Source organism: Felis catus, chromosome B1 (genome assembly GCF_018350175.1).
Source record: "Felis catus isolate Fca126 chromosome B1, F.catus_Fca126_mat1.0, whole genome shotgun sequence".
In the NCBI taxonomy this organism is placed as follows: domain Eukaryota; kingdom Metazoa; phylum Chordata; class Mammalia; order Carnivora; family Felidae; genus Felis; species Felis catus.
In genome coordinates this window covers 28,770,119-28,788,081 of record NC_058371.1, presented here as the reverse complement: position 1 = coordinate 28,788,081, position 17,963 = coordinate 28,770,119, and the positions used below count along the sequence as shown (strand labels likewise).

At 33.8% G+C, this 17,963-nt stretch overlaps 1 protein-coding gene across 2 annotated transcripts in view; it reads left to right on the top strand.

The window, feature by feature from the left end:
• PURG (purine rich element binding protein G) overlaps positions 1 to 16,739 on the top strand; it is a 37,070-nt gene extending 20,331 nt beyond the window's left edge. For both annotated transcript variants that reach the window (XM_045055347.1, XM_023252442.2), the window contains one exon: positions 15,835 to 16,739. In XM_045055347.1, the coding sequence (XP_044911282.1) occupies positions 15,835 to 15,937 (103 nt within the window). In that variant the 3' untranslated portion in view covers positions 15,938 to 16,739. The remainder of the gene's footprint in view (positions 1 to 15,834) is intronic.
• Positions 16,740 to 17,963: the final 1,224 nt, after the last annotated feature.

The window sequence follows — 17,963 nt, the reverse complement described above, 5'->3', positions numbered from 1 at the left end:
AATTACAATAATTTGCATATAATTTCACATATTTTTCAAAGATCCTTCACATATTGTATCTCATTTCATCCTGATGAGAATACTGATTTAGATTAGTTTTGTTCATTATCTCTAACCTCAGTTAACAGATGAAGAAAACAGGACCTGGCAGGTTTAAATGATTTACTATGTCACTTAGCAATCTAATAAAATTCCGAGGTTTATAAGGAGCCCACTTCTCACTGCAGCCTTCTTAAAAAACATTACAGAAATTTTAAATGGTAAACTTGAAATCACAATTTGGTAAAATTAAGCACATGTTTTTACAGATAATTTAAATAGTTTTTTATTATAATTGACATACAATATTACATTGGTTTCAAGGGTACAAGAGAGTAATTCAGTATTTTTATACATTACAAAATGATCACTACAGTAGGTCTAGTTACCATCTGTCACAATACAAAGTTATTACAATACTACTGACTATATCCCCTCTGCTGTACATCACATCCCCAAAATGTATTTATTTTATAACTGGAAGTTAATTCCCTTCACCTGTTTCGCCCATCTGCCTTCCCCCTTACCCTCTGGCAACCACCAGTTTATTCTCTGTATCTATGTGTCTGTTTCTGTTTTGTTTGTTCATTTGTTCTTTAGATTCCACATATAAGTGAAATCATATGGTATTTGTCTTTCTGTGACATATTTCATTTAGCATAATACCCTCCAGGTCCATCCATGTTATCACAAATGGCAATATTTCATTCTATTTTATGGCTGAGTAATATTCCATTATATACATATCACATCTTCTTTGTCCGTTTATCTATCGATGAACACTTAGGTTGCTCCCATACCTTGGCTACTGTAAATAATGCTGCAGTGAATATAAGGGAAACATATCTTTTTAAATGTTTTTGTTTTCTTCAGATAAATATCCTGATGTAGAATTGCTGGATCATGTGGTATTTCTATTTTTAATTTTTTGAGGCACCTCCATATAGTTTTCCATAGGGGTTGCACCAATTTATATTCCCACCACTGTGCACAAGAGTTGCCTTTTCTCCATGTCCTCACCAATACTTGTTACTTCTTGTCTTTTTGATAATGGCCATTCTGACAGGTGTGAGGTGAGATCTTATTGTGATTTTGATTTGCATTTCCCTGATCATTAGTGATGTTGAGCATCTTTTCGTGTGTATGTTGGTCATCTGTATGTCTTGCTTGGAAAAATGTCTGTTCAGGTCCTCACCCATCTTTTAATCAGATTGTTTCTTTTGTGTTGTTGTTATTGAGTTGTATGAGTTCTTTATATGTTTTAGTTGTCAACCCCTTAACAGATACATAATTTGCAAGTATCTTCTCCCGTTCAGTAGTAGGCCTTTTCATTTTGTTGGTGGTTTCCTTCACTGTGCAAAAGTTGTTTTAGTTTGATGTAGCTCAAATTATTTGTCTTTGCTTTTGTTGCCCTTGCCTAAGAAGACGTATCCAAAAAAATATTGCTTAGACAAATGTCAAAGAGCTTTTTCCATGTTTTCTTCTAGAAGTTTTACGATTTCAGTTCTTGTATTTAAATCTGTAATTCATTTTGAGTTTATTTTGTATATGGTGTAAAAACGTGGTCCAGTTTCATTCCTATGTATGTATCTGTCCAGTTTTCCCAACACTATTTATTGAAGAGACTGTCTTTTCCTCATTGTATATTATGCTTCCTTTGTCATAGATTAATTGACCATTGACCACAGGTTTATTTCTGAGTTCTCTGTTTTGTTTGTCTGTTTTTGTGCCAGTAACATCTTGTTTTGATTACTATAGCTCTGTAGTATATCTTGAAATCTAGGATTGTAATACCTCCAGCTTTGTTCTTGTTTCTCAAGATTACTTTGGCTATTCAGAGTCTTTTGGGGTTCCATGCAAATTTCAGAATTATTTGTTCTGGTTCTGTGAATTAGGCACATTTTTTTTTTAATTTAAATTTTAGTTAGTTAACATACTCCTGAAATATTGGTTTCAGGAGTAGAATTCAGTGATTCATCACTTACATATGACACCCAGTGCTCATCACAACAAGTGCCCTCCTTAGTACCCATCACCCATCTAGCCCATCTCCTACTCTCTGTCAACTCATAGTTTATTCTCTACCATTAAGAGTCTCTTGTGGTTTGTTTCCCTCTCTTCTCTTTTTCCCCCTTCCCATATGTTCATCTGTTTTCTTTGTTAAATTCCACATGTGAGTGAAATCATATGGTATTTGTCTTTCTCTGACTGACTTATTTCACTTATCATAATACATTCTTGCTCCATCCACATCATTGCAAATGGCAAGATCTCATTCTTTTGATGGCTGAGTAATATTCCATTGTATATATATATATACCACATCTTCTTTACCATTCATCAGTTGGTGGACATTTGGGTTCTCTCCATAGTTTGGCTCTTGTTGATAATGCTGCTATAAACATCGAGGTGCATGTGTCCTTTCGAATCAGTATTTTTGTATCCTTTGGGTAAATACCCAGTAGTGCAATTGCTGGATCGTAGGGTAGTTCTGTTTTTAGTTTCCTGAGGAACCTCCATACTGTTTTCCAGAGTGGCTGCACCACTTTGCATTCCCACCAACAGAAGCAGATGCTTTTATAACTAATTTAAATAGTTTTTTGAAATGCATTCTACACATTTTTCTGTTTTCATCACATCTTTAGGCTCAATTCTGCACTCAGTATTCTGAGTTTTGGCCCTGGCAGAAGGCATATCAAATCATATTTTGGTAATCAATATACACAAGTCATTTGCCTAGATTCAGCCTTTTTTCCTCTTTTGACCATCACTATTTTTTAATCTATTTCCTGAGCTCCCACCTTAGTGAACCTTCCAGAACTTGATCCTAATGACTAGAATACAGATCCCTAGCTGTCTTGTCATCACAAATCTTGTCATGGCACCTGCATTGATTGCAGTGTAGCCTTCAAAAAGTGTAATTTACAGAATTTAAGAAATAAAAATACTTCTTTTTCACAGTCAGTTCAGTAAACAATTAAAAAGCAACTAGAGAATTTTTTTCATAAACTCTTAGGAGCAAAGATAAATGACCCCATAATAATTTGAAAAGGATATTCTAAGTTTATATGAAATTAACTCAGGAACCTACATATTCTTCATTTACATCATTATCTGGTGATTATAGTTTTGTTTTGTTGTTATTGTTTGGTGTCCCTGCGGTGATTATAGTTGTTAACAATAGATTCTAGAGCACTGAAGTATCCTCATTCATACAAAATTTAATTATGCTCACTATATTGTATTCATTCAGTATTCAATAGGATTCAATTTCAGTAGGATTAAAAAGTATTGTAGTTAAAGGTCTGTTGACTAGGAATTCCATTAAATAAATAACCTTGCTCCTGGCATTCTCAATTAACCATGGTTTTGCAGCATCACTGAGGAGTTAGGAGACTTGAGTTCTAAATTTTGCATGCAGATTGTATTTTTCTGTCCCTGTAATAGTTTCATATTAGCTCAATCTGCACAAATTACCACATAGTTTTATAAAAAGATCAATATGCTTAAGATTATCAAGAAGGAGCTTCATAGAAGTTCCACTTCTGCTTTTTGTTAGGAGAGGAATAAAACAACAATAACTTTAAACCATTCCCTTTGTCCCTATAAGTAATGGCAGTAATTTTAGCTGTATCTCTAGGTTGTGGATTCCCCCAGAGTCATCGGGCAGTCTTTGTGGCCCCAGTACAGACTTTGGCTGTACAGACTTTGACGTCAGCCAGTCCTGGGTTCAAGTCCAGATTCTGTCAATGTTGTGTAATTTGGGGAAAATTATATTAACTTTGTAGAGCTATTGTGAAAATTCATTCAATCAGCATTCAGCTTATACTTATTATAAACTGTTCTGGGGCAAATCTTCTTGGTCCAGAGGATGTACCAATAACAAAATAGATAAGATTTATTGTCCTCACAGAAACTATAGCCAACCAGAATTCTCTTTAAAAAAATTGAAGCGATTAGCAAAGTTTCTATCACATAATAAGCATTTAATAAATACTAATAACATCATTATTAATTCTTCCCAACCCATTACATAGACAGTTCCCCAGAAAGTATAACAAAATTATGTAAAATTTGGGGCGCCTGGGTGGCTCATTTGGTTAAGTGTCTGACTTTGGCTCAGGTCATGATCTCACAGTTCGTGAGTTCGAGCCCCCCATCAGGCTCTGTGTGGACAACTCAGAGCCTGGAACCTGCTTCAGATTGTGTCTCCCTCTCTCTGTCCCTCCCCTGCTGGCACTCTGTCTCTCTCTCTCTCAAAAATGAGTGAACATTAAAAAAAATTAGAAGGGAGCCTCCTTTTACCACAAAAACTCTCGGTTATAGCAGTAGTCATAATCTCTTGAAGCTAGTTATAATCTCTTGAAGCTATTGCCAGTCAAATATAAAAGTGCACAACTATGTAGGCAGAAATTTCTTGGACAGGAAACAAAAGGCACTGACTTTTATAAAAAAAATTAAGAATTAATGCTTCACCAAAATTAAAAATTTCTGTTTATCAAAAGACCATTAAGAAACTGAATAAACTATCCACTGGCTGGGAAATATCAAAGCATAATTGTATTGCTGGTGAGAATCAATACAGCTTTGTTTCATTTTTTAATAGGATGATCATGGGGTGCCTGGCTGGCTCAGTTGGAGAGCGTACAACTCTTGATCTCAGGGTTGTAAGTTTGAGCCCCACGTTGGGTGTAGAGATTGCTTAAAAATAAAATATTTTTTTAAAAGATGGTCCTTAGTTTGCATGATTTGGGGATCAATGACCCCACTTCTGAAAGGATTATATTCACCTGTTTACTTAGTGACTTGACAATTTAAGATTTTCTTGTCTAAATCTGCCTTTAACTTTAATTTTTTTTTTCAACCAGAAAGAGTCTTTGGAATCATGCCATACCCTGATTTTATAACAGTGTGTGGTTTTTTTGTAATCATCTAACCAGTCATTTCAGAACCAGAACTAGGTTTTAGTAAGTTGTCCTTCCACTACTCAGAGTCTACTTCTCTATTATTTTGCTTGCAAATCAGTAGGAGATAGTATGTGGACTTTATTCAGAATATTTATTTTCTTCTGTCAGCTGGAAGGGTTTTCACACTTGTTTACTTTAAAGTTGAAAACACTGCAGGATTATGGTTGTGGGTCATTTCTGACTGAAAAAAAAATAGCTTTTCAATAGTTAATACATACTTTAACCCTTGGTTTCAGGATAGTAAAGGAACCATTATAGTTACTGGCCTCAGTTACTGTCATAAAGAGGCTTCTACAGACCATCATCTTGATACTGAGCTTTTCTCATTTCATATAATCTTGAGCTATATTCTTTCTATCTTCTAGCACTCGGTATTTTGTTTGTCTTTGGTACTTAATGAAACTCTAAATCTCTATCTCAGATATGTTTATGTAAAATGTCTCACAACTATCCATTCTATTAATTACAAAAGTTTTTATTGTTCAGTATAGAGAAGCAAACCATGTCCTTTAGCGTCATTAACTGAGTTTTTAAGGAAAATTCTATAGCCAAAAATCTAGGTTATATTCTATCAATTTGTTATTATTTCACAATTGTGTTGACTTTATATTTATGTGATTTTTACGTGAACAAAAGCAGTAGAAGCAATAATGACATGTGGTTTAGGGGTTTCAGAGCATTGCTGTCTTTTACTAAGTAAATGTCTGTGCTTTTCCTTTTCAATCATACTGAATTTTTAATGTGCAGTAAGAAGCCCCTGTGTGAGGTAAGAAATGGTAATCAAGGGAAACAAAAGCATGCATTCATTTATTCAACAAATACTGAGTTGCTCCCATAGGCCAGGCATTATGCTAGGGAAATTGCTTTTTTTTTTTTTTTTTTTTCATTTTTTTCTGTCTAATCTCAGGTGGAGATATTGATGAGTAGTAAAATTATGTATTTTAGATTTGCTGTATGACATGTGGGTTTAAAATATAAACATTTGGTGGGTTTGAATTGGAAAAGAAAGAAATGAAATGGAGAAATTATTATCTGGCTTTTGATTTTAGGGTTTTTTTTTTTAATGTTTGACAGAGAGAGAGAGAAACAGAGCACGAGTGGGGAAGGGACAGAGACAGAGGGAGACACAGAATCCAAAGTAGGCTCCAGGCTCTGAGCTGTCAGCACAAAGCCCAATATGGGTCTGGAACCCATGAGCCGCGAGATCATGACCTGAGCCAAAGTCTGGTGCTTAACCAACTGAGCCACCCAGGTGCCCCTGATCTTAGTTTTAATTTTTATCATGAATACTTGGCATCACATGTAGATAAATTCTTTTCAAGGCATGACTACTTTCTTCTCAGAACTAATAGAATTGTTTTGCTTATTTATTTTGAATTGTCAGATAGGGTAATAAGGTTATTTCTTTAGGGAATTGGAATATTCATTGGATAATGTAACCTCTTTAAAGTTGATGAACACGTGGCCCCTTACATTTGAAGTGGCAAGGTGATCATAAATTAAGCCCCAAACATTGGCATTCGAAATGGTTTTAAAATGTGATACTCAATAAATACACTTGATTATGCACCAAAGTAGCAAAAGTAAAATCTTGTTTCCTTCCCATGTTTTAAGTCCCTCAGTATACCAGTGGAATACTACTGAGCTATTGTGTTCACTCATCCTTGGGGAAATAAGACTGAAGGCCATACTGCCATGATCACTTCTAAGTAGTATTTGAGCCACATTTTTTATTGATTTTTTATAGCTTTATAAATTAATATTTTCATGGTGATAAATTTAACTTAAAAACTTTTTTCTGTTCTAGGCTATGTTTTAAGCGTGAGAGGTTTTATATCCTTTTCTTAGAGCCAATACATTCAGTATGGTCCATGTAAGAATTTGTCTTCTTTTTTCTCCAGCAATAAAAAATCTGGTTTAGTTCAGTGCCCTGATATAAAATCCATGTTCTCTGTAGAGTATTAGTCGTGGATCCCATTCTAGGATATGTTACTCTTTATAGGACAGTTGCAAGGCAGAAGTCTTAAAATGAAAAAAAGAAAAATGCCGCCTAATCTCTGATGCATCAGCAAGAACATTGTGTTTAGTGGCAATGCTCCTTCACATTTTATATTAAGCTATAATTTACATACAGTAAAATGCTCAAATCTTAATATATCATTTAATCCATTTTGACGGATATCAAGACATAAAACATTTTTCTCACACCAGAAAATTTCTGTGTATCCCTTTCCAGTCAACAGCCCCACCCTCCCCCAATCCCATCTTCCAAAATCAATCACTGATCTGATTTGTATCACCACAGGCTAGTTTTGTCTATTCTGGAATTGTATATAAATGAACATGTGTTTTTTGTACTTGGCTTCTTTGACTTAGCCTAATATTTTTGAAATCATCCATGTCGTTGAGTTTACCAGTTAAATAGTTTCTTTTTATTACGGATAGTATTTTTGTAAAAAAAAAAACAGGCAAAAAAAATTAGATCGTCACCAAGTATCTTTTTTTTTTTTTTTTTTAACCAAGTATCTTAATTGATACATGACTACCTTTGAAATTGGGGCAGCAAAACCACAGTAAGAATGAAGGAGACAAAATACCCTCCAATATTAATATTAAGTGACAGTACTCCTAACATTCAAATGGCTCTCCCACCTTAATTACTGTTATGTGCATCAAGAGGTACTCTTCTGGGAGATTCTAAACTGTTCTATTAACAACAAAGACACTGGGCAACTGCACTTCAGCAATTGCAATGGCCGCGGATCTGTCATTGTTTCTTTCCCTTTGTATTTCTTCTTTGACCTCAGAAAGCAAATGTGAAAAATAGTTCCAAGTGAGAAGATGCTTCTGATGATAGGTCCATGATCAAAACATGCTGGAAGGAATGCTTTCACTGTTCATCAATATGGTGATGCCTTGGTAGCTTTTATGCGCTCTTAAAATTGTATAATAACGTAGACCTTATGAGCTCAGTTTTATTATTACAAACTCACTATGTTCCATAATTTATACAAATGGAAGGAAAGTAGATACAATGAAAGCAACATCCAGATTGTGTTCACATTTTTTTTAAGTTCTAACTGGATTTACCAAAAAATTGCCATTTTAAGCAAAGATTCTTTAAAATTTGGGAGCAGTAATAAGTTTAAGTGAAGACGATACTGTGATTCTAGGAAGTCATAGTAAATTGCATACCAACAGATCCTAAAGGATGAATTGTTGCTATCTGCTGTTGAGATTCAAGAGAATTTTATTGTGACCAAAAAGAAGTCTGAATTTTGACCTAACTACATAATGGCAAGGATTGAGCCGGCCCTCAGCTAGTCCATCCCAAACCATCTCCACTTTTAAGATTCTTAAATAAGAAGAACCACAAAGAGGTCCCAGAACACTAATGCACACATCAACAACACACACAACAAGCACCTTCTTTACTTTATGGAATGTTATCATGTCATTTTCAGAGTTTATACAACTATTCAGTAAGGGGAGAAATGACGATAAAGTACTATAGTGCTTGCATCGGTTCTATGGAAAAAGGCACTCAAACGAATAAGAAGTTGTGCCAGATTACTGAGAGAATAAAATTTCAGATTATGTCCATTCTGCGAACCCCTCACATCCACTGATTTTCTCATTTCTTTCTGCCCTCCACTAAATACGCATTCCTTCTCTCCTCTCATACTTATTTTTCTCATATGGTTCCTAAATTCTGTTATCACATTCATATTTCATTCTAATAATTCCAAAAATGTTGAAGTGACAGTTCCCTTTAACACAACCTACTTTAGTATACAATTTGGCTTAAGTCTTACTTCTCATTCGTCTTATTTTACATAAAAAAGCAGTTACATTTAAATTATCAAGAGTATCTCATTAGTGGGGCACCTGGGTGGCTCAGCAGGTTAATTGTCCACTCCTTGATTTTGGTTCAAGTCATGAGCTCACGGTTTGTGAAATCAAGCCCTGTGTCAGGCTCTGAGCTAACAGTGTAGAGCCTGCTTGGGATTTCTCTCTCCCTCTCTCTCTGCCCCTCTGCCACCTGTGTACATGCTGTGTTTTTCTCTCTCTCTCTCAAAATAAATAAATATGTTTTTAAAAAAAGACAGATTCTTAAAAAAAAAAAAGAGTATCTCATTAGTATAATTTAACCTGTATGGAGGACTTACAATGCTGCCATACCAAACCTCAAGGATCTATGTTCTAAACTATAAAGATGATTAACTACTTTTGAGCAGTGTGCATGAATTCTCTCAGCAGTTCATCATCATTTTAGTTGTAGTAATTAATTTTAATTAACTGCCAATGCTGTTTGTTGCCATGTGGAAAAATGAGAATATGGCCCTTCTTCCCATTTGAGTATGAGTAATGATATCAATTTAATGGTAGAAGGGTAAAGAGGTTTTAGGTTGTGAAATAAAGAATTATAAACCTGATTTCCCAGGGAATACACTCTGCTTGGAGGGTGTTGAGAAGTCCTAGCTTAACAGAAATTAACACTGATAGTGAATCATCTTTCCTCCTACCACATTTTTAAGGTTCTGGCTAATGAAAGGTAGATTTTGCTTCCTAGTTTTGGAAACTAGTATTGTTTTTGTTGCTTCTCAAAGTGTTCTAATTAATAGTGCTGTTTTTATAAACATATACAGTAATTTAGAAATTCAAACTTAATGTCATAGCCATTGGGTTTTTTCCACTACTGTGATTTAAAACAATAATTCTAATTTTTACAAGAAATAATTTCACCTCCTCTCTTTGAAGTTGGAAATGAGATCATGAATTGTACTTTAGACTTATTCTTTAGGGGACATGTTCATGTAAAGTAGTAGGAGTAGGAGCAAACTCCTCACTACTAATTTTGCTAACAATATAAAGTATTGTCAGCAAAGTAATATCCAGACTATATTGATATAATTTAATTATATTTATTCAGGATTTAAAAGGCTTTACATGGTATTGTTGGGGGAAAAAAAAGGAGTAAAGGTGGTTTAAAAAAACTTAATATTCACAGTTGTTCAATCATTCCAAAACATCAAATTTTTCAAGTTTATCATTTCTACTTTAAAATATACTCTGAATACTGAGTAGATTCTCATCTTACCAGAAGAGGAACCAGTTAGCACAATGTAGAATTTTAGAGCTGGAAAGACTTTCAATATCATCTAGTTTAAATGTGACATTAACCTAGTTCATTAAAATCACTATTTTCTCAAGGATTTCAGCTTCTCTGCGCTAATTTCCAGAAAATTAAAGGACCTCTAGTCCCTAATCCCTTTTGCTGTATGTCTGTCTTTTTGGTACCTTCTGATAGACTGCATATTCATGCCAATGATTACAACAGTGAGGATTTTCTCTATTCCTTATGCCTGAATTAGCTTAAGAATAGTCTATTGTGTGCAGAAACATAACTTTTAATTTAAATAGTTGTTCAAGGGGGCTCCTGGGTGGCTCAGTCAGTTAAGTGCCCAACTTCAGCTCAGGTCATGATCTTGCAGTTTGTGAGTTCAAGCCCTGAGTCTAGCTCTATGCTCACAGCTCAGAGCCTAGAGCCTGCTTCAGATTCTGTGTCTCCCTCTCTCTCTGCCCCTCCCCTACTTGCATACTCTCTCTCTCAAAAATAAATAAACATTAAAAAAATTGTTTTAAATAAATAGTTGACCAAAAGAAAGGTGAATAATTTAGTTTTAGGAGTAGTTGTAGAAAGAGTCGAGTTATTGCTACTCTGGAGGACACATACTGTAAGGTCTTCTCCAGGGAGATTTAAAAGTGAGTAATACAACCCTATTGTGTCAGACAAATAATACCTCTTAGCCTATTGTAGTGGAGAAGCAAGAGTGAGGTAAACATGGCTCTTCACTTGGAGGTTGAAGGTGAGAGGGGCAGTATGCTGAGGTTCTTTGTTTTATTTTCTCAGTCCTGTTTCTCAGTCATTAAATCAACAGACATTAATTTTGCATACAACACGAGCTAAACATTCTGATAGGTATGGGTATACAGCAGACAAAGAGATCTAGTCTTTGGCCTCAAGGAGCATAGCCTCAAGGTACATAGCAGAGGGCAATGCAGATAACTGCCTATCTAACAGAGAAGATACATAGGATCTCTGAAAACCCTGTATAGCTCCACCACTGCACAAGCAATTTATTAACTTGGTTCATCTTGTAGAATGAGAAGTAACTATCATAATTAGTTGTGCAGCGTTTTGGAAATGACAAGTGCTATAAAATAGCCGAGTAATAGAAAACAAGATTAAATTATATGGTAGGAATGGTTCTTATAGGTATCTTCAATATTTATGTCAGCGCTAAAGGACTACTACCAGGGAAAAGCTAAATTAGGTAAATACAATTTCCTAGGTAGATTTTACAAAGCCAAGAAAATATCTGTGTGTATTGACAAGAGAGATTGCGCAATCTTACTTTGGGTAATGCAAGAATTAAATATAGCATGGGGTTTCCCCATTCTTCACCTTCTATTAAGAATCTTCTGCATTTCAGTGTTTATTTGAAGTGTTTCTTTAACAATTTTTAAATGCTGCCACTATCCAAGACTGTTATCTACCAACAAGCAATTGTATTTTCATATTGAGAAACTAAAAGAACGTTCATTAAATTATGTAGAATGAATGTCTACCTTTCTGTGATTAACCTATCAGTATATTGGGTTTGGGGGAGTTGTTATCAGTGATTTATCATGCCTGATTCTTTCTGCTTTTACTTATGTTTTTAAAGTTTGTGAATTCTCCTAGAGGACTAAGATACCAATTTACATCCTATTCTATATCTTCAGAAGGTGAAGAATTTATAGAATTGGGCATTTCTTTCATATCCTTTTATATGGTGACATTCTTACACCCAGGATTAAGATTATCAAACTGTAGGAAAAGGAAGGAGTTCTTTTTCAATAGTCATTTAATGTTCCATGACTACAAAGTAATCTTATTTTATTATTAGCATTTTTACATTTTACCAGCATTTTCATCCTAATTAAATGAGGCACTACACCGCTATGTTTAGCCTGTGGCATAACAGAAGGCAGATGACCTGTCATTGAGAATCATGATCTTACACACTCTTTTTCCTCTGAAGAATATAGTTTTGTTTTGTTTGTTTTTTTGGTCTCAGTTTATAATGACATACCTCTGTAGCTTAACTTCATCACGTTCAAACAATAAAAACATTCAAAATTTAACCTCATTATATGCATGCCACTTATTTTTAAAACTATATATTAATATAATTATTACTTGGTAAAGAGATCTTATTTTTTATTGTCTTTCCCTGATTTAACAAATTTAATGATATGGAGAATTTCTATACAGTTGCTTATTTTATTCATTCCATATATTGGGTGTTTTGGTCTCTAATGTCCTGTTGTCCTTATTAGATTATCACTATACATTTCCATTTAGATGAAGAGACAGAAGCATGCAGATTAATAACCCATGCATCAGACATTTTTGCCGTGCTTAATAGGAATGAGCAATTAAGGCTAGAAACCTCAGTGTTTAATACTGTTTTCAGAACTCAGTTATTACACATATATTGTCACTTCAGTGATTAAAGAGAGTATAATATGTAGTCAGATTCAAACAAGATAACTAAACCAATATTAAAAAAAAAAAGCTATGGTGTCTGTGCACTGCATGGCAGAGTACTAATAAAATTTGCCTAAATAAATTCTCATGATGTTTTGGGATATTATGGGAATGCTTTGGCTATACCTGGATTTGAATCTTCATAATGACAAAGGTTCTAACAGTTATTTTTTAAAAACACACTATACTGTTTTTAGAAGGTTATAATTACTTCCTGCTTATATTTATGATAAATTTGTAAAACTACTATGCTGTTATGAAAAAGGTAAAAGTTTATATGTACTTTGATTTTGAAAAGTAGCATCGGATGCATTTAAAAAAATTTTTGGTAACTTGTGGCACTTTGGTAAAGGAATGTGCAATTATAGAGATTTATGCTGTTTTAATTTTTTTTAATTGCCAGGAGTTACTCTTACTAGGCTTTAGACTGAAAACCAAACTCGGTTTTAATACTGGCACTTTTTCCTCCTGGTACTTCCCGTTTCTCTAATTATGTGGAACATTTAATTTAAACCGTTCTTTGCAATGAGGTTTAACTTTCCTCTTCCATCCTAACCTCAAAAACCTTTAATTTAAAATTGATCCAGTGGTAGTTAGATAAGCATTTTGGGTATCATGGCCATTTGATCTGGCACCTGACTTTAGTAATCTCATAAAAATAGCTAAACTCCTGAAAAACAATATTCAATCATTTTAATTAGTTTTTATTGACTATAACCAACTGAGTAACTTGACATCCATAGAGTCATAATTTATCTTAAAATCTGGGGCTGCCAACGTAACTAACTACACAGCATCGCTTAAAATACCCTCGTATATTCATTCCAAAGAGAAATGACAAGAAAAAATAGAATTCTGTATGATTATGGCTATTGCAGACACTTCTGTTAGGTTTCCAGTATTTTACTGTGATACACCCATGGGTACAAGTAAAATAAAAACAAATATAAATGCTTTAACATTGGATGGTGGCATCCATCAGTGCAGATTATGCATAAGCTACTGCAATAAAAAATACTCATTGTGCCTGTATTTGAAGAATTTATCTGAGATTTCCTCTGGCCTTTTCCATTTAAGGCTGTACAATCATTTTAAATGTAAAGACGACAGAATATATAAATGAGTGAAATGATGGCCCTGTTTGCCATAGGATAAATATTCTGTTGAACTTGTTGAGGGGCATTGGCTGTTGCATATTATAACATAAGCTAGGTTGTTATAAGCCACATGCGAGTCTTATGTACAAATCAGAGCATTTAGAAATTATACATCTTTCTTTTCTCACAAAAAGAATTCAGACTTTATTATCCAAATTTATAATTTTAAGCTGCTGTTTATTGAAAAGCACCTAATATGGATTAAAAGACTAAATGAAATAAGACCTATGAAAGAATGCTAATTAATAGCCTAACCCTGTATATTATCAAACTTCTAATAATGTTAAGTTTCTTATAAAGCCTTAAAATATTTTAATGAAAAATTAATTACCTAGAAATGAAGGCACTTTATTACCTTAAACTAGCTATTTGTCTGTATAGAATTTGTCTAAACCCCATAAAATATTCTTTATCCTTTTATAAATTTATCCTGCTTATGTGTTTTTCTAAAGCTTCTTATAATATAATAATTCAAAGTATTTTACCTTAACAGAAAATTGTGTTACATGGTAGAACCAATGAACAATTCAGAAATAAAACTCTAGAGTAACAAAAGTATGTGTGATAATAGCAAAACTGTTAGTCTAAGTTAGTCTACAGTCATTTGGGGTAAAAATGTAAAATTTGAAGGCTTTTTCCTTGAACAATCTTTAGTCAGCTTTTTGTTTTTTAAATCTTATTTTTAACTGGCACTACCTTGTGTTTAAGTGTTGGTCAAATATAAGGGCAATCAAAATTATTATGCCAGCCTGTCGTAACTCAGTTTTGTTTAGTTGAGTTTTTTTAAACTAAAACATTGAGAATTAGTTTTGTTTCTTCTATGTTCAAGTCAGCCCCACCTGGTAAATTATCAAATTTAAATCAGTATTATGGGTGTGCTGCTCTGTATAGCTGTACCCTCTTCAGAAAATTAATAGTTGATTTATACAAGGGAGGTGATTCAGCAGAAAAAGCCTAGGATAATTTTTTTTCAAAAGTTAAATTTTTTCTGAAGCTCAACCTTACATCTTTCTGACATTTATAAAACATAGGCTAGCTTTCTTTTATCCAAGAAATTTTTTTAACACAAGAATATTTCAAAGCAAACAAACTTTGCTTTCCTTTTCATTTGGGGGCAGTTCACTTAAGAAGAAAACATTTGTCTATAATTGTACTTATCTTTAATTCTTTCTCTGTGGTGGCCATTGTTCTATCACTAGTTTTAAATGTTTTGCTAAATGTGAGTGCTGCTTCATAGATGCAGTTTTCATTACATGGTACAGACAGGAGTCAAGTTTATTAGCAGTCTACTCTTACCAAGGAGAAACTAAAAATAAGTTCCATGTCAATTCTTTGGTTTGTATCTTGGTATCTTTTTTTTTAATAAGATATATTAACCCAAAGGTGTGTTAATTGTCATGGCATGAACAATCTTAAATGTAGATCTATTGAGTATTTTGTGATGCTGAGTAAACAGACTTTTCTCAAATCTCTGTGATGCTGAATATTTTCCTTAGGAGGTTTTGTTTAATGTTAGATTGTTGTTCTGAAAGATGTTGGTCTCAGTGGGATTTTTTTTAAACTGGGAAAACAAATAAACGCATGTATTACAAGTATAGAAATGGTGAATTGTAAACTTACCGTATAATAATGATTCTATTTTCAAAAATGTTTTGCTGTTAAATATATACAACATAAAATTGCTGCCATACTGTAATTGAATACTTTTTCTTAAATGACCCTGTTATCACTATTCCAGAATTAGAAGTTGGGCAGATACATGATTGATTCATGTGTCTGCATAGATGCTTCAAGGTATATTCTTCTCTTGGTGAGTAAAAATATATTTTCCTTGGCATCAGTGCATTGAGATCTGAATATACCTGTATCTATCCATTCTTATTGCACATTTCTTATACAGTATCTTCTAATATGCCAAAATTGGCCTAGACATAACTTAAAATTGAGGGTTTGTTACATGCTTTCTAACAGAAAGGTTTTCAATGATATTCATTATGGGTTTGTACTGTGAAAATAGTGAAACTCCCTTTAAAATTTCATATATGCTAAATTTAAATTAATATTTTTTCTTTAGCTCAAATTTCCCTAAATCCAGGGAGAATACCAACCCTTTTCACTGTTGTCAAATCCAGCATAAGGAACAGCCCTATGACACTACAAAAACAGTTGAGGAATAAGGAATAAGTCTCTTATGTTACACTCCAGAATAAAGGCATTGTGTGAAAGAAATGAACCGAAGTTCACCGTGAATGCAAGGCTTCTGTACTTGACATCCCTCCACCGAAGGGAAGACAAGTGTCAACACCACTGGCATCATTTTCAAACTCATCTTATGTGGAATATCTTCCACCACACTGGAGTACTTATTGACTCTTACCGGGTTTTGGCTTTGTTTTGTTTTGTTTTGTTTTGTTTCAATTCATCAAGCCTTTCAGTTTTCAAAAAACCATTTGTCAGCACTGAGGTAGAGGGACATAGATTTGAAAATACTTTCTTAAGAGATCATGTAACTATTTAACTCAATTTAAAAAGAGGAGGAGGGATAGTTTCAACCCACTGCCTCTCACAAGAAACATGTTTTTAAATCTGTAACTGTTTTAGTGTTAACAGGGTACAAAGTGTTTTTTGTCCTGTATTGTACTTAAAAAGTTCTCATTGATTGGTGATTGTATTGTACTGTATGGAAACAAATCATAAATTGCCTTGTATTGTTTATAATAGACCATACCACGTACCACTTCAGTTTTTATGTTCCAAGTTTTTCCAGTGATGCATGTTAACAGTTAGGTCCTAAAATTCTGTGGTGCTAATTCTTCCATATCCAATGGTGCTTTTGTGGATGCTAACTGCACACATGCTGAACAAAGCTTGAAGTTTAAAACTTTCCTCCCTTCCTCTGTTTATATAAAGTAAAATAAAATAACTTGAATTTGTCTCAAAGTATCACTGACAATCTAATAAACTGGTTTATATGTGTGATTAGTTTGGATTCTTAATTATTTTTCAGAAAGCAGATTAGCTCTACTGGGCCCTTCCTTCTATCAAACAGAAATTGATTTTACTATGTGTTTATTGTGTTATTTCATTTTGTGCCCCCAAAGTTGTGGTACCTTTGGGAATTTAAATCCAGGTGGCCTGGCTTCTATAATCAAGTTTATGTCGGATCTATAAAAACTAGACCTATCAGACCTGGAAATTAGTAAGTTGAGAAAACCAAAAATGTACCATGAGAGTGCCTTTGTGTATTTTAGTATTTTATTAATAAAGTTTTATTATCTATGTACCATGAGATAGCATTTGCATGGAAACTAGTATGCCTTCAGAACCTTTATTATTGCTCAGATGACATTGAAAAGGCCATCCCTCTATGCTGATATTTAAAGTAAAAGCTCCACTTTACATGTATGAAAATACAGACAAAAAAAAAATATAATAAAATCGGAACTTTCCAGGACAAACTGATAACCTATGCCAGGATGGCATAATAGATAAACCCATGCCTAGTCTTATTGGATTTTTAATTTTAGCATCTGCACTAAGAATCACGGCATTAGGACGAGTGAAGCTGCTCCTCGAGAGGGCAGAAGGCTGTTTCTCCCAAGCTAGAGATAAAGTCAGTATTAAGGCAGTGTGCAAATTTGCATTCTAATCTCGGTATTTTGCCTAACCCATGGGTAACCTTAAATTTAAAAAGAAAAGATCAAAATAAATCTATTAAAACTCCTCAAGCAACAACCATTGATGTCAAATAAGAGATGAGCAAACCTGTCTATCTGTCCTAGTGGGCCTGATGACTGAGGCTACATTCCCATGTTGCTGGGGTTCTTTATTTTATCAAGAGCATATATTCAGTAATTCTGCCTCAAATAGTTATTAAATCATGTCTAACTTCTAATATCAGAAAATAAAGTTGACAAAAATAGAGCCAATATGAGCACTGGGCTTACATCCCCATGACTGTCTTGAACAAATGCAATATTTACTAAATCACAGCCTCTCCAAAGATATTTCTACTGTGTATTTTTGTAACTACCTTTACAGCATGCCATTTTATGAAAACTGGCAAATAATAAATGTGTGGCAATAATTCCAGGTCTTCTTTAATCAAAAAAAGAGAGAGAGGGTAGGTAGGTAGATCTATGAATGTTTTAGAGTATCTTTACTTCTGCGGTAATATTTTGCCTGTTAATTGAAAGAAAATTT